This window comes from Lonchura striata, chromosome 1, assembly GCF_046129695.1.
Source record: "Lonchura striata isolate bLonStr1 chromosome 1, bLonStr1.mat, whole genome shotgun sequence".
Classification (NCBI taxonomy): domain Eukaryota; kingdom Metazoa; phylum Chordata; class Aves; order Passeriformes; family Estrildidae; genus Lonchura; species Lonchura striata.
The window spans coordinates 56,327,109-56,353,590 of NC_134603.1; the positions used below are offsets into that span (position 1 = coordinate 56,327,109).

At 35.4% G+C, this 26,482-nt stretch overlaps 1 protein-coding gene across 1 annotated transcript in view; it reads left to right on the forward strand.

Moving 5' to 3' along the window:
- The window catches only part of DOK6 (docking protein 6), a 249,661-nt gene that overhangs the window by 178,043 nt on the left and 45,136 nt on the right, over nt 1–26,482 (forward strand). The window contains exon 7 of the mRNA XM_021530883.3: nt 20,723–20,840. Within this exon, the coding sequence (XP_021386558.1) occupies nt 20,723–20,840 (118 nt within the window). The remainder of the gene's footprint in view (nt 1–20,722; nt 20,841–26,482) is intronic.

Genomic DNA, 26,482 nt, shown 5'->3' on the forward strand with positions numbered 1-26,482 from the left:
TATCATTAGATAAGAGATGCATGTTCATCTTCTCTGAAATTCTGGCTCTGTTACTCAAAGATTAAACCTTTAGCTGTTGTGTTGACTACTGATGAATGAGTTTTAATTGCTCCTCATGGCCTCACAGGTGGAAAAAAACCTAGTATAAACACTTCTAGGTGACAGCATACATGTTTTTCTTAACCCCTGAAAGAAATTACTTCCCCTACATTATAGCTAGCAATGCAATTGAGTTCAATAGGGCGATTTTATTATTTTGCGTTCAGAATTTCCAGTTTGCACAAGTTGTGTTTAAGTGACTGCTGTGGAAATATTTGGAGTTCTTTTAAGACAGCAAGAAAAAAGCTTTCCTTTTATGCTTAGAAGTATAGATGGTCTTTAATGGTCGTTCTGGAAAGATGACTTTCAGGACAGAGAACCTAGCCTGCATGCTTTTCTTCTGAGATGACCATGATTGCATATCTTCTTCTGTAGACAAAATTTCAGGATAACTGTAGTATTTCCTTATTTTTCTCATCCACACTGTATGTGCCTCTAGTCAGGCAAACATGACTTATATGGATTAATGTCCCACATTCCACCAATGTCAAAATACTTTTCTCACTCTGCTGAGACAAAGGCTTTTGCAAGGACCAACCTAAGACCCCCAGTGTTCAACTTTCCTTAATTACTCCTCAGAGAAGTCAGAGAACCAATCAGAGAATGTTAAGGGATGGAAGTAGATCTTAAAAATCATCTAGGTCCCAACTTCCCTCACCGTGGGCAGAGACACAATTTTCCTTATTCACTGAAAAATAAACTAGAAAAAGATTTCCATGTCAAAAGTCTGCTGTGTTGAATGTTCCTCTCAGACTTTGCATGTCTGAGAACCTGAATTGGGAAGCCATAAAAAAGGCCTGGTTTTGGTGCTTTATGAAAAAAGAAAATGGATTTTTCCATAAAAATAGACAAAGTACGAGCCTCTGTGTAATAGGTGAGGTGCATAAACTTTGGACAGGAAATGCAGGAAGAGGAGAGTTTACAATCAAGATTAATAAGGAGCAATTGCTGGAAAGTCCAACACAAGGTAGAATAAATGGAAGGCTAGTGAAGAACTAGATCTGCTGGCAAAAAATCACTGCATTCTGCTGGGCAGAAAATGATTGAACCAGGGGAAAAAAGGAAAAACTCATCATTATTTTATAATATGTTTGCTTTTAAACTGTCTACACAGTAACAGAAATTAGAACATTTTCATGCTTAAATGCTTAGACCAGGATCATACAAGATTTTCCTTTTACAGAACCATCGCTTTCAGCTCTTCCACCCATCAATTAGCAGCTTTGCTGCTTTACAAAGCCATTTCCATTCTGCCATCAGATGACTTCATTGAAACCATATTTATGAAGGCTGTGGCCATATGGTACGTAATATCAAACTCTGAGTGAGAGCAGGCTGAGAAACAGAAATGACTCATCAGCCACGCTGTGTGTGATGTACTTGTCTCCTGGACGAGGCCGCACTGGGATCTGCACAGGGAGAGCAGGAGAGGCTCACATAGGCTGCTGTGGGCTGTGCAAAAGAGGCTGAAAAACCTGTTGATTTTGTGCTTCAGCTGATATAAACTAATGTTCGTTTGGTTTAGGAAACTATGCTGCTTCTGACGGGTATGGTGCTGAACATTTTAGGACATTTGAGTTTTATTCATATTAGAAACAAAATTTAAAATACCAAATAGACTAAGTACATGTTGCATTCCATTTATCAAGTGCTATTGTATCTCATTCCAACAATTTCACCAAACAACTATGTGTATTTTTTCCATGAGATCTGAAATTGAAATACAAGCAAAAGAATATTTTAAATCAGAGATTTAGTGGGTCTTCCCAAAGCTTGACATTTGATCTTTTTATCTGTAGTTCTGTACTTAGATTTTGCTCATTCCTGACCCTTTCTGTAATGAGCAGCTCAAGTTTGTGTTGAATTAAATCTTAGAGATACATATATACACACATATATATACATATATATACACATATATACTTTAAAAAATTATCTCATACATATATATGAGATATTTTTTTAAAGTATAGAAAGGTGAATGCTATATCCATTATTGTACAATTCAGAAAAAGAAAATGTAGGTAACAGTAATCATTACTTCTTCCTTCCAGTCATTGGAAATAAGTTTTTAGAAAGGACTCCTGTGAATATTTATGTTCCATCCTAAATGTTAATAGGTTTTAAGTAATGAACACACTGGAGTTTCATTTAATTTTTGCCAGATTATAATATCTAATATTAAAAAGTAGTATAATGTAGTAAAAAGAAAGAATACTGATTATAAAAGAAATTAAAGTGATTTTTTTTACCAGAGCAACCTTGATAAACTACATAGATTATGATTACCTTTCAAAGCAAATATACAAAGTACATCACCACGAAAATGCAAAAACAGAAAAAAAAACCCAAAGTACAAAATACACTAAACAAAACCCCAGAAACAAATTGTGGCAGAAGAATAAAGATGGTGCTTTTAGGCAATTGCAGGTATTTAGGTATGGCTTGTGCCTGAGCCACAGGACACATTTATTCTGTTTATGGAAGTCCCTCCATCCAAAAATTCTGTTTCAGAATGTGCAACAATAAATTCATTTTTATGCTAAAAAATCTTTTGCTTGGGCCAAGCAACATGCTGGATAACTGTTAATAAGAGAGAGACATGAGAAGGAAATTAATTCTTCCTATTACCTTTTAAAGTGCATGGGCTGGAAGCAAAAATGTTCGGTAGCAGCTTGTACAGTGCCAAATCTGCCTCTTTGCCACCTCTAGCAGGAGAAGCCAGGTCAGTTTAAGGAGGCAGTCATGTGCACACTTTCATCTTCTTTTGAATTATAACACTGGAAGAAAGACCTGAAATATGAGCTCAGTAGTCACTGGCATGAGTGTGGATTTGAGCTGGTTATTGGTTTTACTGAGATCAAAGTAGACTGGATTTTATTCAAATAATTCAGCAAAGTGGACATTGATCTAAGTTAGCTCAGGTGGTTTTCTTGATTGAATTTGAAATGTCGCATTGGCAGAGTGATAGTGTTTTATGCTTGCTTTGTTTGGGACAATAAAAATTTGGGCCAATGCTAGTACTTAAATTGAAATTCTTTTCAGGGAAATTGTTACCTGTATATTCACTTTTTTCAGTCTTTGCTTTTTCAATGGTTCACTGTAATACAGATGATAATTCTGTTTCAGAGTTGTTCTGTGGGAGAGAGAGCAATATTGCAGTCGTTTTTAGTGATTTTAGTTCCAAGCTAACAAATTAAAAAGAACAATGACAGACTTTCTGTTTGCATGCTTTTATTTTGTGCTATTGTGTTACCCACATGAGAGTGTCAGCAACTTTCCTTTTATCACCTGAACAAACTTCTTGTTTTTTTTCCCTTTGTCCCTCCCCTTCTCCCTGCCCTCTGACCCCTTATTTGTTTGTTTGGGTGGGGTTATTTTTCTCTGTAGCATTTAGAAGTCTGTTTGGATGGTTTGTCTTCAAATTACTGTGCAAAAAAAAGTGTAAGCCTCAGGAATGGCCTGTATTCCTCCCCAGTGGCTCTAGTCAGATGTTGAACATGGAAGATGCATGTCTGGGTTTCTAACAGCCAGCTCCATCACCCCTCCCCAGTCCCCAGACTGGACTGCAAGCTCCTTCCATTTCCTTTCTCTTAACCGAGGGGCTTACTTATCTAACTGAGCCAATTCAGTTTGCTAGTTTGACCAAAAAAAAAAAGAACCAAAAAAAAAAAAACCCAAAACAAAAAACAAACAAAAACAATCAAACAAACAAACAAACAAAAAAAGAAAAAAAAAACCTACCTACCTAAAAGGAGCAGGCTTCTTCAGGTTCACCAAATGGAATTGGCTTATAGAGACAGCAGCAAACTATTGGATCTTCTTAGTTGTCCTATCCTTAGGAGAGAAATTAAAAGAATAATTCATCCTCTCTAAGTGCTTCAGCTAAAAGAAGACTGAGTATCCTCATCTTTCCAACAGGAGATGATGTTGGGTTTGGTGATCTTTTTTTAAAGAATCAATATTTTTACACATGAGCATATGAACAGTTGTTTTCAGCTGCACTTGCCTATCTAACCTCTACACCAGGATGACAACATGGCATTGGAATTTTAATCTCTGATTTTCATTTCTAATGTCAGCTTTGATCTTCTGCCATTTAACTTCCACTGAAAACACTTCTAATGTAGCTTCTGGGCTCACTGTTGTTGAAGGGTAGAAAATGGGAGGTTAAGAGCTGTAGATTTCCTATTTTAGGACTACATATGTGAGGGAGGAATTCTGAGGAATACTTATACCTTTGTAGCTCTACCAATTACTTCCTTCAAGAGCTGACAGTAAAAACTTATTATGTATTCTCAAAAGAATAAAAATTTACAATATGTAAAACAATAAGCCTAAATAAGATAGCACACTGAAGTTGATGTTAGGCAGCTGAACTTAATCAAAAATCAGTACCACTGAAGTATAAATGCAGGAATAAATTATAATGGCCCAAGTTTCATAACTTATTATCTTTGGAAGTTTCCTATAACATTTATTTTACTTTAGACAGCAGAGCTAAAAGCCATTTTAGATTGTGATCTTTTTAACATTTCCCAGAAGATAAACACCCTTAAGAAACATTGCATCTGTATATTTCTAGTCTCATTATTTACAAGTCTTGTCTTTAAAATTCAACTTAATATAAGTGAAAGAGTCATCATGATAGATTTCTGTTATTTAAAAAAAGAGATAATATCAATGAGTTTATGTATTTTTTTTTAAATACATTATTAGCAAGGAAACAATGAATGTACCAAAGAAGACAAATATCACACAATGAAACTGGACTTAAGAAGATGTCAAAGAGGAAGGTAGATAAGAAATAAGACTGAGAGTAGTTTTATTTTTCTTATAAGGAACAGGATGAGGAAGGTATTTAACAAGACTGGTTTGATAAATATAAATTACAGTATTGTCAGACACAGTAGTAATAAAAATGTAAATAGAGTAAAAAGTATTAATGTAAATTGTCTTAAAAACAAGAAGAAAAACAACTGGGAGGCTGGAGGAAATAACAACATGAGTTAATTAGTGAACTTTTAATTTTTCTTTGTTCTGTGAGTCTGTACTATATCTTTACTAGTTTCAAACCTGGTCACGAGCTAAATGCATATTCATCAAACATTACAGCATCAAATATCAACAAACACATCAAATATTCTAAATTTTAACATGATGGTTTCAATTTGAAGTATTCGACATTTGCCACTGCATCTTCAGAGCTTTGACTCGTTTACGGTTTTTATTGATGTCTTTTTGCAATAGTGTGCCTATCACCTACTATTTCAAGTTGTAAAGTAGGGGAATTTACTAGATACTAGTGGATGCTGCTGAATATATGAATATATGGAATATTTAGCTAAATACATTTTATATATCTTTTGGGCTTAATTTCACCACTGTAATTTACTTAGTATAACAAAACTTTTTTGTGTTGTAATTCTGCCTAAGTGTGTTTGATTCAATTCCTGAAGGAGAAACAGGAGAAGAAAATTCTACAGCTCATCCAAAGACGTTTCCATGTCATGACACATTGGTCTCTTAGTATGTTTTCTTCTCTTTCCAAATTACGTGTAAGCTCAAGTGCTGAGATTCTGAATACATATGATGATTCATGAACTCATGTACTTTATGCAAGTTAAAGCACAGCCTCAGGTCACTTATTCATGCATACTTAGCTGAATATTGTTCTGTAATTCCCTGAAACCTGTTGGTGTTGCTGTATAATGTGTGCCTAGAAATTTTATAACCCTGTAAAAACCTGACTGCTTTATTGCAATACAGAGCTGGTGAGTTGCTTACTTGGTTTTCATGAGTTCTGTGAAGCTTATTTCTCTGATAGGGAGGATAGGATAGGATAGGATAGGATAGGATAGGATAGGATAGGATAGGATAGGATAGGATAGGATAGGATAGGATAGGATAGGATAGGATAGGATAGGATAGGATAGGATAGGATAGGATAGGAATTCTCGAATTTCTATTGGAAAGGATCTACAATTGTCACATAGTCCAACTGCCTGATCTCTTCAGGGCTGACCAAAAGTTAAAGCACAATTTTAAGGGCATTATCCAAATGCCTGTTAAACATTGACCATCTTGAGATATTGACTCCTTCTATAGGAAATGTCTGTTCCAATGTTTGACCATCCTCCCAGAAAAGACATGCTAACTAGTGTCCACTCTAAGCCTCCCCTGACACAGTGAAAACTCCAGTGTTCCACTGGAGTGGGACAGTGGAACACTCCAGTGGTTAGTCTGTCTGAGACTATCTATAAATTTTGCCAAGATTAACAACACTAAGAATTTTGAATTTGTTTTGTGTTTTTTTCTCTTAAGTTGGAATCTGTGTACTTTTTGGTTTTAGTTTTGTAAACCCAATTCCCACATGTAGCGGTAATTTTCCATAAGATTCATGGTTCATTACTCACTGAACCATATAATGACATCAAGTATATAATCTTTACTCTGATTTCTATGAGAATATTTTTTAGAATTTTTTCAGAGTCTTTGTTAACCTTCAGGCTCAGAAAATTGTGTATACTTGGAGGAAGTAATCCCTAAACTTGCATTGCAAATCTATTTTCAACATTCACCACTTTATAAGAAAGCAGGAAATTTATGGATATTCAGACTGGGTGACCGTTAATGATTCTTTCAATTAGACCTCTTTTATTTCCTGATTTTAAAGAAAATATTGTCTTGAATGTAGACTTATTTTATTGGCATTTTTTCAGGAACTACTAGCCACATCCAAGTACTGCAGCAGTATTCAGAAACTATGCAGACGGTGTCATTCACTTTCTAAAAGAAATCCTAAGAAATTCAAACTTCCACAGCCACTAGTCTCCCATTTATCCTTTTGTTACCAAGTCAAGACCTTTTTTACCCCTACTGCTCTGTGAACTGCAGAGTTGCATTGTGTCCCTACATGGCACCTTGCAGTCAGCAAGAGGTGTAAAGATGAGGTGTAAAGTCCAGATTCTCCAAGGAACTCAAGGTGGCTGGCATTCCTGGAGCTTTGCTGTGTATTTGAATGAAACCATGGAACAGGGAAAGTCTTTACTATGGCAACGAAGGGTTTGTACAGCTGCTCCTACAAAGTGATGGGGGTGGGACAGAGCTGTTCTTCATGTCAAAAACACTGCAGACAACATAAAGGTTTGTGGGGTGTGTAGGTAAGTGGTGTGGGTAGGTGAGAGCAGAGCTGGGAAATCCTTACATAAGAGTGTGTCAAATATTTTGGAAGCTAGTGATGTAATTTTAATGCCTTTTTGCCGTTTGGAAACTAAACTTGCCCTGGAGTTCTGAATGTTTTCAAAATGATAGTAGTCATGAGGATTTTCATTCAGAGTATGATGGGAAAAATTAAATTCTTCCTTTGTCTAACACAGTTTTGAAATTTCTCTTATGCATAGCCATAGGGCTGGATGATCTTGAATGCAAAAGGGTACACTAAATCTCTCCTATGGACTTAATCCCAAGTACCTTAGGCCATGGATGGGCATCCTTACCAAGAAATTACTCTCATTCTTTTCTCCTTAAAAATTTCTGGAATACTTTGTATACTCTTGCCATGTTCTTTTAACTATTTGTTCATCATGCTACCTAAGACTCAGATTGAAATCTGCCTTCCTGCTAATATAAACTATGTGCTCAGCCACAATTTATATTAAAAGCTTCACATAGGTGTCTCACAAGTGAGATGCTGCAATTTTTTATCTGCATGGAGCCTGCTCCATCCTATGAATCCATCCTGAAGCTGCATACATGAAACCTATGAACACTCTTTTCCCTGTTTTGTTCACCTCAGTTACATGTTTGCATGCAGCTGGGCTGCACTGTGAACATTCTATTTAAGTCACCATGGTCTGGTTAGCTTGTTTGAATGCAACAGGGCAAAGATGATTTCATGGTAATGAATCCAAAGATGCAAACCCTCCTGAGAATCTAGCATGTAAGCACTTTAAAAATCCCTGTAGCCACCTATCTACATTTCTGGGCTCTTTCTAAAAAGCTATTTCTTAAAAGTCAGATATCATTTATTTCAACTTTACAAAATTGCATTTCAATATAAGGATTTGAAGGTTGGTGACATGAGCAAATTTGTAATTTTTTTTTTCACTGTTCTTGTGCTTTGCAAAATACTGCACGTTTATAGAGATAACAAAGTAGTTGGAAAGCTACTGTCAGGCTAAAATTCATATTTGTTTCCAGAAATGCTGGAAATTAAGAGTCAAAGAACTTTTCTCTAAACAAAATTGATGATTTCTTTAGCAGTTCTGCTTGCTAAATGCTGTGGGTGATATGAGCTATAAATTAGGAATAGCTGCTGTAATTAGGTGGTGGTTGTTGCAAGTCAGACTGAAGCCCAGCCTTCTCCTTAACTAACCTCAGAGAAGCATTTAATATGGAAGGGAAGTTTTCTTTTGTATCGCTTGTGTAATTGTGCTGGTAGGTTCACGTCATTGAACTCTCTCAACAGAGAAGCAGGTTAAGTTGACTTAAGTATTACTAAAAAATAATCCTCAAACCACCTCACCAGGGGGCTTAATTTAGTATTAATCTCATATCTGCTATTTTCAGAAAACTGTTTCTTATAAAATGAAGCAACTATAGAGCTTCTATTATTATTAGCAAAAATAATAGCTGATGAAGTTATCCAGTGCTCTCAGGAGACAGGTATTATTATAATATTAATAGTAATGAGTAAAATGAGGCACAGTAAGATTAAGGCCAAACTCAGCTGTACATGAATTGCCCAAGGTCATAGAATAATCAGCTGTATGCTAGGCACAGCACAAAAACAAAATAACAAAACAAATCCTGAATCATAGTCAGTTACTTACTCGCAGAGGAATGATCTTCTGAAGATATTTTTCACATGGTTTTCATTAGTCTTTTGAATTATATCATCATTTTGTGTCTCTTGTCAAGCAAGGCCTTCCTCTGTTGCAGTAACTCTGTTTAGTAGTTCTTTATATCACTCAAGGGAATAGTTAAGGCTTTGTCTCTGATTAATAGAAAACTTCTTTATTGATGATTTACAGAGGGGCACTGTGCTTTTCAGAGAATAGGAGAATTATAAAAATTAATAATCTGAGAAGGGATCAAAAATTCTCACAAGAGCTCTAAAGTTATTTTGTAATTCCCTCCTGTGCTTTTTGTGCTTTGCCTCATCAGGTACTTGTTGGTAGGACAAAAATTAGGTGAAGTTCACCCTGTGCCTTAATTTTGTGTTTTCTCTCCACTTCTGTTCCTTTTTATAAAGATGACAAGGATTTTAACGTGAAAATTATTTATCATTTCTCTGATTACGTTTAGACTGAAGACAAGAGATACTGAGCATCTTAAAAAGCCATATCTGATATGCAGAAACTTTCCTGTACTGCAAGTACATGCAGTCTTTCAATGTGTATTTATAAGAGCCTATCCAGATAGAGATTGGTTATGTTCTTTTTTTCTCTCAGCTGTGGGTTGCTGTTCTTATGCTATATGATGCCAGCCATGGCATTTATTTTTTATTTATCAGCTGTGCAGAAATCTAGCTGAGGAGAATTGTTAAGAAGTAGTAGGGACTGTAGACCCTGTACTGCTGGTTTGGCATAATTTCACTGACCACAGTAGCTGTGTTAAACAAAGATGTGTGGCTACTACAGTCAGCAAAATGTCAGTTTGGTTCGATGGCACAGCACATCTCATTAGCTCTCAAGTTTTCAAATCTATTGAATGGAGGATTAAAAATAGGCATTGCAAGGATCAAAAATACTGTCATTGGAAAGGTGGACAGCTCACCAGTTGCCTGTTCAAAGCAGGTATAGCATCAAAACTAGATAAATTTAGCCAGGGTCTTGTCCAGTCAAGTTTTGAATACCCCCAGTGATGCAGAATATGGGTGCTCATTCCAGCACTTGGCTGTTCACACTGTGAAGGACTTTTTCCATAAGTTTGTCTCAAATTTCCCTTGCCATAGCCTATGACCTGTTGACTCTTGTCCTTTCACTGTGCATCTCTGGTACCAGTCTTCTTTGCAACATATTTTTCAGAAGAGAGATTAAAAAAATGGGTTTAGATTTATTTTAGCCTTTGCTTTCTCTTGGTGAATAAACATTAGAAATTTAATCCAGCATCACTGATCACATTCTGCTTCTTAGAGGTTCTTTGCTAGGCTCTCTCCAGTTTGATGTTTCTCTTGTGCCTGGGCCCAGACCTGAAGACTTTGTGAACATAGCTAAGCTTCCCCATGTAGTTTCTCAATTGCCAAATAGGGAGGAAGTTTGACTTCTCCAGTTATATTGGCCATGCTTTTGCTAATGTGGTCCAGTGTGTCATTAGCCTCCATCACTGCATAGATATGCTGGTCATTCACATTATCACCAGGACAGTTAGTTACTTTTGGCAAAGTTTTTATCTAGCAAGTCAGTCCCCAGATTGTATTTGTGTGCAGTTGCCCTGGCCCAGTTGCAGCATTGACATCTCTCATTGCTGAGCTTCATGACAGTCCTGTCAGCCTTTCCCTCTGCTTTGCTGAAATGCCTCTGAATAAAAGCCTTCCTGTCTGGGTGTTTGACTATTCCCCCTGGTTTAATGTCATCCCCAAATTTGCTAAGAGTCAGTTCTGTCCCACTGCCTACGTTGGTGATGAAGATGTTAAATGTAATGAAGTACTGTTCCATCTCAACTGCAGGAAGAGATTTTTCAAAAATATTTCAGTTCTGCAGCATTCAGCAGCAAGGAATTAATGAAGACTTTCCATGCTGTGGCAGAAGCATCCATTTCTCTATTTCTTATGACTGTCTCAGGGTAAAAGCTGCTAGTCTCATAGCATATTCAGTCTGTCAGAATCTATTTCCATAAAGACAGCTGCCAGGCAAGATTCATATGGTTTCATATGACTGGCTGTAGAATGCACATCTCTACAGTCTTTGTGATTCAAAATCCATTGATAAATCAGCAAAGGTTCTTCTCTTCATTATTCTTAATCATTCCTTGTAGAATATAGTGGTAAAAGTTGCAATTGCTACTACCTGAGACATTTTGTAGAATCCTTTGTAAAATGATGGTATTTCTGTGATGTGTTCCCACATATTGTTTGGTGTTGTTTTCCATGCATTTTGTTTTACAAGGAAAAAAAGCAACGGAGGTACAGATTTCCGTGGCAATGGGTATAATTCTGTTTCCTTTGTTTTGTGAAGCTGAAACAGGCAAAGAATTGTTTCATTAAATAGCAACAATGGATTTGAAAAGGCTTGAGTTATATGGCATGTGGTATGGTATGTACAACTTCTACTCTGCCAAGCAACTTTTGCCAGCAGAAAAAAAACACCTGGCTTTTTTCTGAAAATTAAATTAGGTAAAGAAATGTTGCTAATGGTAGGGTTTATTGGGCTGATTCAAGAAAGAGGGAAAGATAAAGCAATCTATGAACACTTCTCTGTCTCCCATTTTCCGAACTGAATTCCTTATTTGAAGCTGCTACTACTATATTAGTAAATACACATCAGTAAGGAAGCAAAAATTTCACTGGTTTCTTTCTTCTTTAAGCAAAAGCTTGAATTGCGATTCAGAGATTCATGTCTCTAACTACAAGTTGTTTCTCGGCCACAAAACCCAAAATACTTCCAAATAAACCTGATATATTTTTATTTAGAAGGGTATGCATTGTTTTTTAATTATCATTTCTTTCAATTTTAGAAGAACAATGTCAAGAAATCTCTGGCTGTATCTACCTATATACGTGATCATGGTGTAATCCCTGTGTGCGAGGACACACAGTGGAAAAGAATAGCTTCTCAGTTGCTTTTAGATTTGTAAAAAACTCATTAAAGGCCATGCAGCTTCTGAAGTAATTATTTAATTATTAATGAATAGATTTTCTTAAATTAAATAAATGTGCTTACTTGTGTGTTCATATGTACAGGCATATAACTCCTTCGCCCCTCCCAAAAAAAAAGTATGTTTCAAAACTAAAACGTAATAATTTACAATCATGTGCATTGCATATATATAACTAGCCCCAGTATGTGTGATTCAAGATGCATTTCAAATGTCTAAAAGTAACTAGTTAAAAGGAGGGAATCGTGGTTTTGGGAAGATATTAAAGAGTCATCTGAGAAGACTTTACTACATAGAAGTGATTTTAATGTATTCTAGGTTTGCTATTTCTTGGTTTTAATTGAAATGTCTTTGTATGACATATAAAACTAACTTCTGAAAATGTCAGAAAGTAGAGGTCAGCCAGACTACGTGTGTTACTGAATACTGGTGTCACGCACTGATAAACTTAATGAGGAATATTCATGAAAAGTTATTTCTGTTTCAGAAAGTATTCAGGAAATTTTCTTCCTGTCATTTTATTCAAGTTCGTTGGTCAGTAATTTCTGTATCCTGAAATGAAGAAGCTAAAAAATGTGATTTCCACAAATATATATGTGTAATTGGAAACTACTGATTTGTTTTAGACAATAGAAGAAAAACTGGAGAGATCTCAGGAGCTCCAAGTAATTTGCTTTATCAGAAATAATGGAAGTCAAGTAACTGTGCAGGGAACAGTGAATATAGATTGCAGCATTTTTTAGAAACCCAGTTTTCAGCCCCAAATTTATTCAAGCGGGGTTCTCCGAACGGGGGACAGTCTGTGTTCATCCCTATTTCACCTGTCTTGCCACATGCTATAGAGAGGTTTTCGAGACTGTTCTCCACCAAGAGACATTTTTCATACCATGGCTTCTACCACACCAGTTCTAAAGCAAACTTCTATGAGGTCAGAAGGGCTGTCATTGTAGTACTCTCAAGTAAAACACTGAGTCTTCAAGTGTCCCAAATATCTGTTTAAGATATGTCATGTCTTTTGGCAAGTAATTCCATGAGAAAAATCTCATACTTTGAAGACTTTGCCAGAGCATTTCAGGTTGAGGTCAGACTCTAGTAGCTTTGTAAACACAAGGAGTACTCAGCAGAGCAAGGAGAGTGAAAGACAGGGGAATGAGGACAGAGGAAGGACTTGTATGTCAGCACTGATAGCAAGCCTCACTATTTTTAGTACTGGCTTGACAAAGAAAGAGCCACTTCTGGAACTCCATAACTCTCAGACTGAATTACCCAGAAAAAACTTGCTCCAAATGAAGAAGACAAGTCTTTGTTGATGGTCTCTTTATTTGATCTCTCTAACTGATGCATTTCAGTTTGTTGTTATCCACCTCAGCTGACTTATCCTTACACTGTTCAGAAGACAGATCTGGGGCTCTATTCAGTAGAACCTTCTCTATAATTTTGGAAATGACAATCACAGACTGGTTGAGGATGGAAGGGACATCTTGTCCAAACTCCCTAGCTCAAGTAGTGCCATCGAAGCTGGTTGTCCAGAACCATGTCCCAATATCTTTTAAATATCTGCAATGTGACAGACTTCACAACCTTCGTGGGAAATCTGTGCTAGTGCTTATTCAACCTCACAGCAAATGTGTTTCCTGATGTTCAGCGGGACTCTCCTGTGTTTCAGTTTCTGCATGTTGTCTCTGGTCCTATCACTGGGCACCACTGTAAAGAGCCTCCTTTGCACTCTTTGTGAAGAGGGCTTCTTTGCACTCTCCCATCAAATATTTGCAAACATTGATGAGATTAAGCCTTCCCTTCTCCAGGCTGAACAACCACAGGTCTCTCAGCCTGTCTTCATAGCAGAGGTGCTCCTTCCCACTGATTATCTTCACGGCCTCCTCTGGACCTGCTCCAACAGGTCCCTGTCTTTTTTGTGCTGGGGCTCTTAGAGCTGAAAGCAGTGCTCCATGTGGGGTTTCATGAAGCAGAATAGAGGGAGAATCACTTCCTTCGACCTGCTCGCTCAGGTGTGACTGGCATTCTGGGCTGCAAGCATACATAGCTGGCTCCTATTTCATGGCAACAGAAAGGACAATCAATATCTGCAAATAACTTCTGTGCAATACTGGATTACCTATCATGCATATATATATTTATATATACAAACATGTATTTCTTAAAAAAAATTAATTAACTCAGTTGTGTTTGTTTCCACTAAGGCCTGCAGTATAGCCAGCCTTGAAATAGTCTCAGCTCTTTCCATGTTGGCATTATCTCCCATGTTATTAGTGAATGTTTTTATGTAATGAAAAATGGATAAAGTATTTCTTATGTATAGCAAAATGGCTCAAACCTTTGAAAAAGGTAAGAACCTGAGCTTCTACCTTCACACTAATTATTATAGTTTCCAGGGAACTTCTCTCACAAAAGGAACAAACCCACAATTTTATGACAGAATATGGGTGAAAACATTCACCTTACTGACATTCAACATATATAATCCCAGCACACTGTAAAATGTGTGTCATTTTCTTCCAACATTAATCCCTTCTGTCTTGCAACATTGATTTATTATGAGTTTCTTTTAGAGGAATGAAAAAGTAAAAGAAAAAAAACCAACACACTTCCACCCGAAAAAAAGCAAAGTCTACCATTTCTCTCTTCATAGTGTGGCAAGGAATAATATAAAAAACAGTCAACCCCTTTGAATCTCCCTTCAGTATACTTTTCTTCCACCATTGCTTTGTTATTAATTCACAATATTATTCCATCACCAAAGAATAATCATCACCCACCCTGGCACCATAAAGCGGTGTTACTATTTAGATTTTTAAATTTTTTGTCCGTAATTGATTAAGTTGCTCTCCAAAAGCTAAAATCAAGGTTGGAATAGCTACTGAAAACCTTAATGCTAGAAATATATTATAAAGGCTGAAACTACTTTTACAGGTAGCTTTTCTACAAGTTTTTTCAGAAGACTTGTGAGTTCATATATCAGTGGGGGGTTTGCCAATATTATGTATTCCATCAGGAACAGCAAGCTGGATAAAACTGTAAATATAAATATAAAGCAGTGCATAGCAAATAAAAAGTATGCTGATACCTATAAATTATTATATTAATAGTAGACATATTTAAGTAATTAACACAGTCCAAATAATATATATAAAAATGAACCTAACTGTGTTCTAAACAAGTTAACTGATTGTGAAAAAAGGGCTACAGAAAAATTATAACTAAGGAGTATTAGTAACACATCACCAAAGGAAAGAATTTTTTCACTGGTATTTAATGGGACTGTATCCTGCATCCAGTTTTATTAAGTATTTCCAAAGAAGGATCAAGGCTCAGTCTAGTTATTACACTTCCAGATCTTACATTTATAACAATGTGGAAGCAGATCAATATAGAGACAGAATTCAAAATGACAAATTGGAAAATTGTTTGGAGCAGGAGAATTGATTTTAAAAGAAACATGGGCAAACCTGTGCTGATGAAGGAACAGTCTGCTTTACAGAATTGGATGAGAACTGTTTTTTGTAAAATAGATCTATGTGTCATAGCATAAAAATTGAATCCAGGACAACAGTTGATGCTTTTGCAAAAAAGACAAACATGATACCCTTTTTTTGCTCATGATAAGAAAATGAGAAAACTCATTTTAAAAAACCCAAAAACATTTCTCTGGCTTTTTCTCTAACCCAGGCGATATCTGAGCTGATGCTACCTACTAGACTGTTTGATTCTTAAAGTCTAGTAATTTTTTTACTGTGGATACCAGTGAAATTAGTCTGTGTCAGCTAATTGACACTTGTGAGGTGAAATATATTTCTTAAGCCCTCTTTCTCTTCAAGGCATAACACACAAAGTAACCTTCTTTAGAGTTAGAAAGGAGAAAACCTCTAAATAATGATATTCAATTCATATTTCTAGACTACAACTCTTGTTAGTCTTCTGTGACCTAGTTCTCTTGCTATTTGTTTAAAGACACTAATGAGAATTTGAAATGAGACAGAGGGTTTTATCCATAATAAACTAACCTATTTTCAGAGCATATCTGTAAAAAGCAAACTGTTCTTATTGTAGACTAAAAAAAAAAATATGGAATGAACTATAAATTGCTCAGTTTGTCTCCTCAAGCCAAATGTATTTTCTGTCACCTTCAGTGTTTTGACTCTTTAATGGGAAAAAAAAAAAAGAGAGAATAATATGCTAAAAAGATCAAAGCTCAGAACCCTAACACAGTTAACAGGCTCCATTTTTGGAATTGTATTCATTATTGGTATCAGAGTAACAAATCTATTGAAGTCAATGGAGACGGCCTATGGGAATTAAAAGAAAATTTACTCTTTAAGACTTTCATAAAAGAACAATAATGAAAAATATGGGAAACTTCTTACAGTGACACATTAATAGACTTCTTTTTTTTTTTTTAATTTATATTTTAATCAAATAGACCTATAAGAATAATAAAGTTATCACTGGAAAAGCAAAAACTTCATACAGCTCAATATTTTGGATATTACGGCTTTGGATATTAGATCTGGATACAGGAAAGAAATGTAATGTTCACTGTATGAAAGGTATTTTATCAGACAGATTCTGGAGGAAATGGATGAAGCCTAACTACTATGTGTTTCCTCTCAGATAACAAAATGCTTGAGTGATATTTGGGTTTTTTATATGCCTACCATTAAATTCCCTGAGTTAATATGGTTTTGATGTATGCATTTCTACTTTTCACCTAAGTTCTAATTCTGTTCACACTTTCTACCTCATAAACTGGAAAAAAAAAAAAGTCTAGGTTATGTGTTTTTATTTCCTGAAATCTCATCAGATTTGAGAAATATTTGTAGCCAATTCAAATTTGGTATATGGTTTTACTTCCCTCTATTAAGACCAGAACATAGAAGAAAAACAACCCTCAGTGAAATCAGAGAATGCTTTGGATTGGAAGGGACCTTTAATGGCCAGGTAGTCCAACTCCCCTGCAATGAGAAGGAACATCTTCAACTAGACCAGGTTGCTCAGAGCCCAGTCTAACCTGACCTTGAATGTATCCAGAGATGAGGCATCCAAAATCTCTCTGGGTAACCAATGCCAATGTCTTACCAACCCCATCATAAAAAATTCTTTCAAGTCCAATTTAAATTTACCTTCTTTTAATTTAAAATTCTTACTCCTTGTTCTGTTAAAACAGGCCCTGCTAAAAAGTCTGCCCCATCTTTCTTATAGACCCCCATAAAGTACAGAAAAGTCACAATAAGGTGTCCCTGAAACTTTCTCCCTGAACATCTCCAGTCTGACCCCCCATTCTCTCAGTTTGTCTTCACAGGAGAGGTGTTCCAGCCCTCTGATCATTTTTGAGTCCTACCTCTGGATGTGCTCCAGCAAATTCCTGTCTTTATGCTAAGGACCCCAGAGCTGGACATAGTACTCCAGGTGGGATGTCACCAGAGTGAAGTAGAGGAGCAGAATTATCTCAAATTCATTCCCAGAGAGAAATGTTTATTTCTTCTATGTGTCTTTGCTACCTCTGTCACAATGGGCCCTTTCTGCACAGTTGATGCTAATGCTTCTGAACCTGTTTTGCCAGCTCCTGAGAAAAATGTGTCGGTGTTGCAAACAACAGCTGAATATTGGCCTGTTATGTAAGAAAAAATCCAGACTCAGAGATGTTGTTTTAATTTTCTGCATGGTAAACAGGCTTAATGGGATAGGTGAAATAATTTTTAAATACATTTTTAAATCTGGGCAGAATGGTCTACCTGCTTTGAGAAAAGAAGAAATTTTAAAGGTTATTTACTTGATTTTCCACAGTGAAAAGTTCTCTGTTTGCATTAGCTGCTTCAAAACAGTGTAGAGGAGAAGCCAGTTGTTTTTTAATGAGGCATAGTAAAAAGACAAAAGGGAAGGGTATGGAGGACAAAGTCTTTGAACTTATAAATGTGTTCTCTTTCACTGGTCTGGAACACCAGAGGTCTTGAACCTGAGCGTCTAATTTTTTAACAGTTAGACATTTTTTTAAATCTTCTCTGATTTACAAGTTGTATGTTTGTTTTGTTTTTATATTTTAACTTTGTTAGCTACCAGAATTTAATTTATACCTGGGGAAAAGGGATTCTGAAACAGTAGATCTCTGTACTTTAAATATTAGTTTAAGTTGTAATTATTAATATAGCAAAGAGCTATCTAGTAATATATGAAAAATTGATTATTTGGATATTTTTATGTATTTTCTTCACCTTGGTTTCAAGTTTTTTTTAATCTGAAACACCCACAGTTTAGCATGTAAAATGTTCTCCAGAGAAAATGGGCTTCTGTGAATATATTATTCAATTTTCTTTGAACACAGGAATATTTTTACTAAGAGCCATTTGTAGAAGTAAGCATTCTGTCATTGTCAATTACATTTGATCAACAATGTGAGTTTTATATGGATAATAAAGAATAAAAGAAAAATTATAGCTGATGCTAGTCTATTATTGAGTAAAAATAATTTCATGGATTAATATTATCATCCTCTATATGATATGCAAGGTAATGAGGTCTTCAGATCCAGAGGTTTATGTTTCTATTTTAAAGTCTCAAAAACAAAATTGATATTTTATTTTAAAGTTGTTTTTTTTTTTCTGAGGATGATATTGTAATAAACTAGAAATTGCATTTTTTTTTCTCTATGCAGTCTCCAGAGAAATATGGTTCATCTGGCCCTATTGCAGTTAGCATATGGTGATAATTCTTACCCAAAAGGTGATATTAGAAGTTGTTCTTTAGATAGAGAATCTGAAGAAACAAAGTATTGTGAATGCTTGCAGCACATCTTCTGCACTAGAGCAGTTCTTACCTTATTTTATAATGAGAACAGATTTTTTTTTTTCCTAGATCTCTAATGTGTGCAAATGAAGTTCTTCTGCATCACTATTGCTCAGATCAGGCAGGAGTAAATCACCTCAGATCAGGAGTAATGATACATTTAACCATGTATTCCGTTCAGTCTGTTGATTTAGCTTTGAGATAATAAACTGCAGTCAAAGTGGTTCTATTTACTGGAATTATTTCTTTCAAAATGCATACTAAGAAAAAGATTTTGCCTTTGATTTACCTTTTGAGTCAATAAATAATGAATAAATCATTGGCAAACTAAAGTTAGATGATTTTATATAATTTTCTTCTTTGGTAAAATTACCCTTGTTACGCATGCTATACGAATTTGGTAAAATAATATAGAGGGTTTATTACTGTCCTGATCTCTACAATAAAGGAAATTCTGCATATCAATAAATTTTAAACTCCCAAGTCTCCTTAAAATTGGAATTCTTGTGATAATGCATTCAAACTTCTTTTTTAATGAACTGCATGCTGCTGCAAGCTCTTTACTTCATATCAAATAGCTTCTAGTGATGATCTGCACCACTGACAAATGAAATGTAATACTTGGCTCTAAATGAGCAGAAAAGACATTAGCTGTAGACTGGGAGTTATTTTGATGGCAATTCTCAAGGAAACAACAACAGAAGTAATTACAGCAGATTGATCTGAAGCAAAATATATTCTATGCATTAGTTTGTGTTAATACTTAAAATTTAAATAATTTTAGATATTTGGGTGGATACTGTCTCAAAATAGATTTATTTTGGGTAGAGGAAGACATTTAAATTACAGAATAATATGAGTTTGTACAGTTGAAAAGGGCATTTTTAAATTTGGCATTATGATTCTCAGTAAGGAATCCCTAAGAACTAATGACTACACCTGCAGTAAATGATCCAAACCTGTAATACCTTCTGCTCTGTAGCTGGACTCTCTGCAAATGAGTTTCTAGGCACACTCTCTCAGAGTACTATCCTGGTGCCTCCCCTGAAACTAAGAGGTTTTTCATTCTAAATATTCAGACATCATTGATCTTTCAGTATTGATCTTTTCAGACATCCTCTGAGAAAATTATGCTTGCATCGTTATGGTGATTTGTTAGATCCCAAAAATTATTGATCACGTTTTATATTCTGTAAAGCCAGAGATACAAAATATTTGCAGGTGCATTCTATTTTCTTCTAGAAATAGAAAGGATAACAGGAATATCCAAAGAGTTTGCCAGAATGCACAATTCTTCATCTTTCATTTTTCTCTGTAGTGTTGTCTTGTCTTTAATCACATCAATAGTTTGTTGGAGACAGAGATCTTTTTAATAAAGTTGACATTTCTCCTGTCAGGTTTCTGTGCTGTGCTCTTGGTCACAGGGACGCTTACTATGCAATTCACAAATTCAGTCACATGAAGTCCCCCAGACCAGGAAAATCTGTTCTTGAAGCTGGAGCCTGCTACTGGTGATGAGATGCCTCCCCTTCAAAGGAGGATTAGGAGATTAATGAGTCTCCATTGCTAATTCTCTGCTGGTTGTCTCAGATTCACTCTTAGCATCTTTCTGGGTATTCAATCCAATATGCAGGCCAAATGATCAAAAGGAAATGTGATTGCAGAGGGGTTTGAGAATTCAGGCTTATGTTAATCCATCATTATCATAAAGAACTATATGGCAAAACCCTTATAGCAAGAATAGTTGTAGATAAATAGGGACATATTCTGATGTCCTAATATTGACCTCTGCTAATGAACCTATAGACCCAGATACACTTTTGCAGTTTTTTCCTGAGGATTCACAATGCTGATGCTTGTAACACAGTTTAAATGATAGTGTAAAATCTGTGGTAATTCAGAAAATGGCGTGTTCATGACAACATAGGTTCAATTTACAGTTTTGCAATTGTTTATCAAGTATAATTATAAGTGACCTTCCATTTATGTTTGCTTTGGTTTTTAGCTCCAGACCAGTCTGTCTGAACCAATGACTTTATCCAAGTCGATCTCACTTCCTCGTAGTGCATATTGGCATCACATCACCCGGCAGAACAGCGTTGGAGAAATCTACAGTTTACAAGGCAAGTTGCTTATAATGCCATACCCATTAGCTTCTTTCCATTTTACTAGAATTCATGCAAATTGCTTTTTATTTGCACTGGTTATTTTCTCTCCATTTCATTTATCAATTGTCAGGATCCTCAGCAGGATTCCCAAATTTACCTAAAACAGGTTTCTTTTAGTAATTTTGTAAACAAATGGTGAAAATTATTTCTAGAATCACCACATAAAGCTAGATAGACAATTTGGCTCGATGTAGCTTCTCAGTAGCTAATGAATGTCAGGTTGTTTTAGTATTTTCTACCAATGAGATGGGGCAAGTATTTGGGCAACCTCAGGGTGCCTAATTAAATCTACATAAAGTGACTATATGAGTTGCAAGATTAAAACAGAGCAATTCTAGGAAGAAGAGCTATTCTTGGTAAATTTGCTTGGCAAATCATATATGTGAACTGTTGACTCAACTAACTTACAGACCTTCAACAAATCATCTTCTGTCTATGGTTTTCTTTCATATGTAAAGATTTGCTAAAGCCTTTAAATGCTATAATTACCATAACTTGATGATGATGATTCACTGCTCTTAAGCTGAAATTGATTTGTATCTTTTAGGAAAATGAAATTATTGTTACATATAAAATGTAGACCTTTTAAAAATAACATTTTGTAAACATAACGCTTTGTATTATTTCTAAAGGCCTTAAGAATTTCATTTTAGTTCTCTCTTAATAATCTGTTTGCATAAACAATTTACATTTAGATAGAAGATTAGAAACTGCTTACAAACAAGAGTATCCAATGCAAGGAGACAGTACATATTTTCATTAAAATGAGTGGAATCCAGTATATAGATGAAGGACGTTAAATGCTTTGTTTTGTGAATTATCACATAAATTAAAATCAGCAGGTGAACTGTGCATTCAGTGGGTGAGTCATTAAAGGGTACAAGCATTTGTTTCCCATCATTTTCCATAGAGCAAAGTTAATTTTTAATAATGGTTGTAGTCCTTATTTAAATACCAGTAATGGAAAAAAGAAAATAATCTTCCAGAAGCTGTTTGTGAAAAAAGTTATACTTGTACATCACCCTACAAATATTCATCATATCACTGATATTTTTTTCATGGACACAATAAGAATTGAAAAAATAAGTTTATTTGTAGAGATGTTAGATTTCTTCTTCTTGTGCCCTTGATGTGTCTTTTCTTCATCAGCAAGATGGTAAACGTATTATAGTCACTCTCAACAATCTTTTCTTCCTTATAAATGGCCTTCAAAATAAAGGAAAGTAAAACTTTATGTATAAAGTAATAATTAAAATACCTATACCACCTAGCTGTGCAGGATTCAACGTACTGGAAGTGTATTATTAAAAATGTAAGAATTTTTCTTTCTGGAAATATGCAGATTTAATCCACATTTCCACTGAAACATGGGGCTTATAAATACTTCAGAACTTAAGATTTTCATTTTTCCTACATGTACTATGAGGACTGAAGCCTGAGAAAATATAGCTGATTTCAGGAGAGTCTGATTCACTCTTACCAGTGGGCAAGGAAGTGCATCCAGAAGACTCTGATTGCAAAACTTTCCCATGCAAGACAACCATTCACTATCTGTAATGAAAATCTCTTTGAACCTTCTGCTGCAATTACTAATTAAAACCAATTAATTTGTACAGAAAGTGAAGTGGGTGCAAAGCACACCTTTTCCTCCTAATGCCTTGTCATACCGGCAGCCTTTGCACTGCAGGGTTGTCAAAGCATCAGCCCACAGGAGCTCTGTAGCTGTGGGTGGAAGGTAGGTAGCAAGGAAGCAGATTGTAAGCATCACTTCAGCCCTCACCTCAGCAGAGCAGCCAGCCGAGAGGAGCTGCTGCAGAGGGAGGAACCACCTTCTCTTGCCATAATCTCCTCTGAGCTTCAAAAGGTGCATTGCGCCTTCGGGGAGGAGACCTTTTCTTCAGAGAAGGGACATTGAACTTAGCTCTGCACTTCATGGGTGTTTACAACAAAGTGTTGAACATTCAAGAAACAAATTTGAAAATTCCCCACATACTTCTAAATATCTCACAAACTCTAAAGTGAAACAAAGTGGTGTCTATCTATATCCAGGTGACTATCAATATCAGTAGTAGTAGCCGAGCTCACTGCTATGTACAAGTGTTTCCACAGTGGCAATTATTTCAAACTTGCAGTCTGAAGTGACTAGAATTTAATTAATAACAGCTGGTGATGTATAGGAAGAAATGAATATGTGTTCATACTACCTTAGATAAATTGGCTCTTTGGGAGTTATTTAGCAGTCAGATTTAACATAGTAGTGTGTGTTGATCTGATAATGAATATGCTATAGAGTAAGAAGGTAGTGGGTTTTGTGATTTTTGGTTTTTTTGTAAACTACATTTCAGATGAAAAAAGGCCCTTCAATAAATGAGTGTTGGGTCTATTGTGCTCCATTAGCCCTTGAAAATACTTACATGTAAAGACCTGTAGAGATTAATGCACAGAATAATAGAACTAAAGTAACACAAATTGCACAAAATATCTTGAAACAAGACGGGTTCGTTTCTTTTGATAATCCAAATATTGCACTTAATTACAGTTCAGAAATTAAGTAGTGTCCTTAAATATTTTTTATCAAAGTTTAATTTAAATAATAGAGGAAAAATAGCTCTACACCATTTTTTTGCATACATGAGTATGACATACATGAATTTTATGTTTTCATAAATAATTGACAGCTCTAAAAAAAATTTGAGACCAATAGAAGACAAACATTCACTGATATGTTATGCTATCATACATCAAGATCTAAAAATTTATAAAAATGAGAAGTCAAAAAAAACAAAATCATGATTAAGAAGGAAAAAATATGAGCCACATAAGCATGTAAAGAAATACCTTGTATGTTTCTTTGTAATTCAGTTTTTATTGTTTATACCTGCCATAACATTTAGCACTGTAACACAAGCTATTAAAAACTGACTGACACAACACGTGAGATTTTATAAAAGAAAAGAAATTTAGGAGAATTCATCTCATCTTTTTGGTTTTTTTTTTGTGTTTGTTTGTTTGTTTGTTTGTTTGTTTGTTTGTTTGTTTGTGGTTTTGGTTGGTTTTGGTTTTGGTTTTTTGCATTTAGGGCATTAAATATGCTTAAAATTAAAAAAAAAAATATCAGACTGAATTTTCAGCTACCTGAAGAACTCTAGTTCTTGCCCTTTAGAGTTTGGATGATACAAATGTTAGACACAGTCAGTTTGTGCATTATTGTATAAATAAGGCCAAATAGAATTTTGGTATTGAAACATTAATTAGCTTTTTGTATCGCAGTTATTGAAATCCCTGGGGAAATTATGTTCAGAAAATCTAATTACAGCCTGGCCTTTCTCCAAGAAATTCAAAATTAAGAAACGCTTTCAGTCACTCCTGTTGTGTTTGATCTGGTATGTCCTCATTTTTTGGACTTGGCTTTTGCTATCCATACTCAAAATAATGAACACCTACCCACAAAGGCAATGCTATTCATTCTATGAGAGTACTTATGTGAAGGAACATATATTTGTATAAGAATTACACCAGAAACATCTTATGTGTTTCTTCTAAAAAGAGAACACTAAAGGGTTTTTTTTTTTCCCACAGTATTGCTTATCACAATTTGCTTGTAATGAATTTTATTTGCTCTATCACAAATTATTACCACAGTTTGTTGTAAACCTATATCAAAGTAATTAAATTACATGGAAAAATACTAAGAAGCCTGCTAAGAGTCGTATTTCTAGCCTTAGTGAGGAATTTTGAGAAATAAAACAATCATCTTTGATGAAATAGGACTTCAGATTCTAAGCACATGCCAAAACCATAAGCAGACAGAAATAAAAAATAGCTCAAATGAAGTCTGAAGGAGTTTTGCTGTTGATATACAATTACCTTTTGTATGTCACAATAAAGATGCAAGAAACATAGTGCTGGTTTTGCAAACCTAAATGGACAGAAGCTATGGCTCCTCTGTGGTCTGAGTGAGTAAGCCTGCAATGCACATTGTCTTTTGGCCTTGTTAGATGACAACTCATCCTTTTTTCCTTTTTTTTTTTATTATGTTTTAAGCAGGATAATATGTAGTGTTAATCTGCTCAGCTAAAAGATGTTGTGCATAAAAGGGAGACAAAGTCATATACGAAAAACCCATCTACACAATTTTCCAGCCTTTTCAAAGTAGAAACTCTGACATGTCACTAAAAATAATCAGAGAATATTCAAGTTGCTAAATATTTAGAGGGGTTTGAATCATTCTGTTCAACCTTCCTTAAGCTAATCCTGCAGGAAATTCTGATGTAGGCTTCTGTAGCTTTCTGCAAATTAAAGTATGTAAAATGAATGGGAGCGCATTCGTCATTTTGGCATTTCCACTGTTTGTTCATATGCCCAGCAATAGAGTATGGAATCCATTTCCCCATCTAATCTTGGTGCCTGAACAATGTGAATAACACAAAATGTTAGAATATATCTGTTATACAAACCTGATCGCTTAGTAATTTTTCAGTAAATGTCTACCAGCGGCTAAAGCTGAAAAGCTTTATAGCCTTCCACATTCCTATTTCCTTTGCTGAATCACATCAAGACCTTCACATTAGTAAATGAAGCCTATAAAATTTGAGATATGAATAAAGGACACCTGGAACAAGATACTTACTGAGTAGAAACTGCATAGGAGCTACATTATTTAAAATGACTGCATTACGTGTCTTCTCAAGTCTTATGCAGTAGATTTGAGCCTTTCCTTTTGAGCTTTGAATTTCTGTGCTAAGTAGTGCATCACTAGAGTGATTTTAAAATGGCATATTGGAAGTGGGATGTGTCTTACTCTGAAACCAGTAAAGAACTTCATTTTGCTCAACACTGATTGCTGCCTCTAACCAAGAGCATTACTGACAAGCTCTAAAGAGTATCTTGACATATTCCCATTCATTCTGATAAATCATTGCTGAGTTAAGAGGTTGTTTCAATTATGAGCCATGAAAAATAGAGGAAGGTGGGAAGCCAAATATGATTAATATATAATATTTTGCTGTCAAATTCAGACTTCCTGGTTTCACTTAAGCCAAATACTTTGGTGCCCTTTCTCTCAGGAGATGGTCCTTCAGTGAGATCACTTGTTAATGAGGTTGTTCTGTGCCAGACCAGAAAGCACAGAAGTCACTATACTCTCAAAACTGAAAGCCCAAATGGTGTAAGGAGAGCAATTAAATATTATCTGATTGCCTCCTCTCCCCTCCAAAACCCAACAAATGTAAGTTCTTCAGTGCAAACTACACAGATTCTCAGCTATAAATCTCTTCTTATGTCTCGGCTTAATGACTTCATAAGTATGTGATGACAATAGCTTCTCACTCATGATTAGCGTGAGAAGCAAATGAAGCTTTGCCCCCAGCTTAACGTAAGTGACACCAGGAATCTTTACTCTGACTTTGACTGCAACTCATTACAGTTATGCTACAGTCATTTGATCTCTCTGCTGTATTGTAAGATTGCAGTGTGTCATGAGGGCTGCAATGCAATGAAAAAATGAGTGTACTGGGAGAATTGGCAAAACCAGCTCTATGGATGCTTTTAGCTGGTACTGGGTTGTCAGAAGTAGAAAGGTTTGCACCACTAGATCA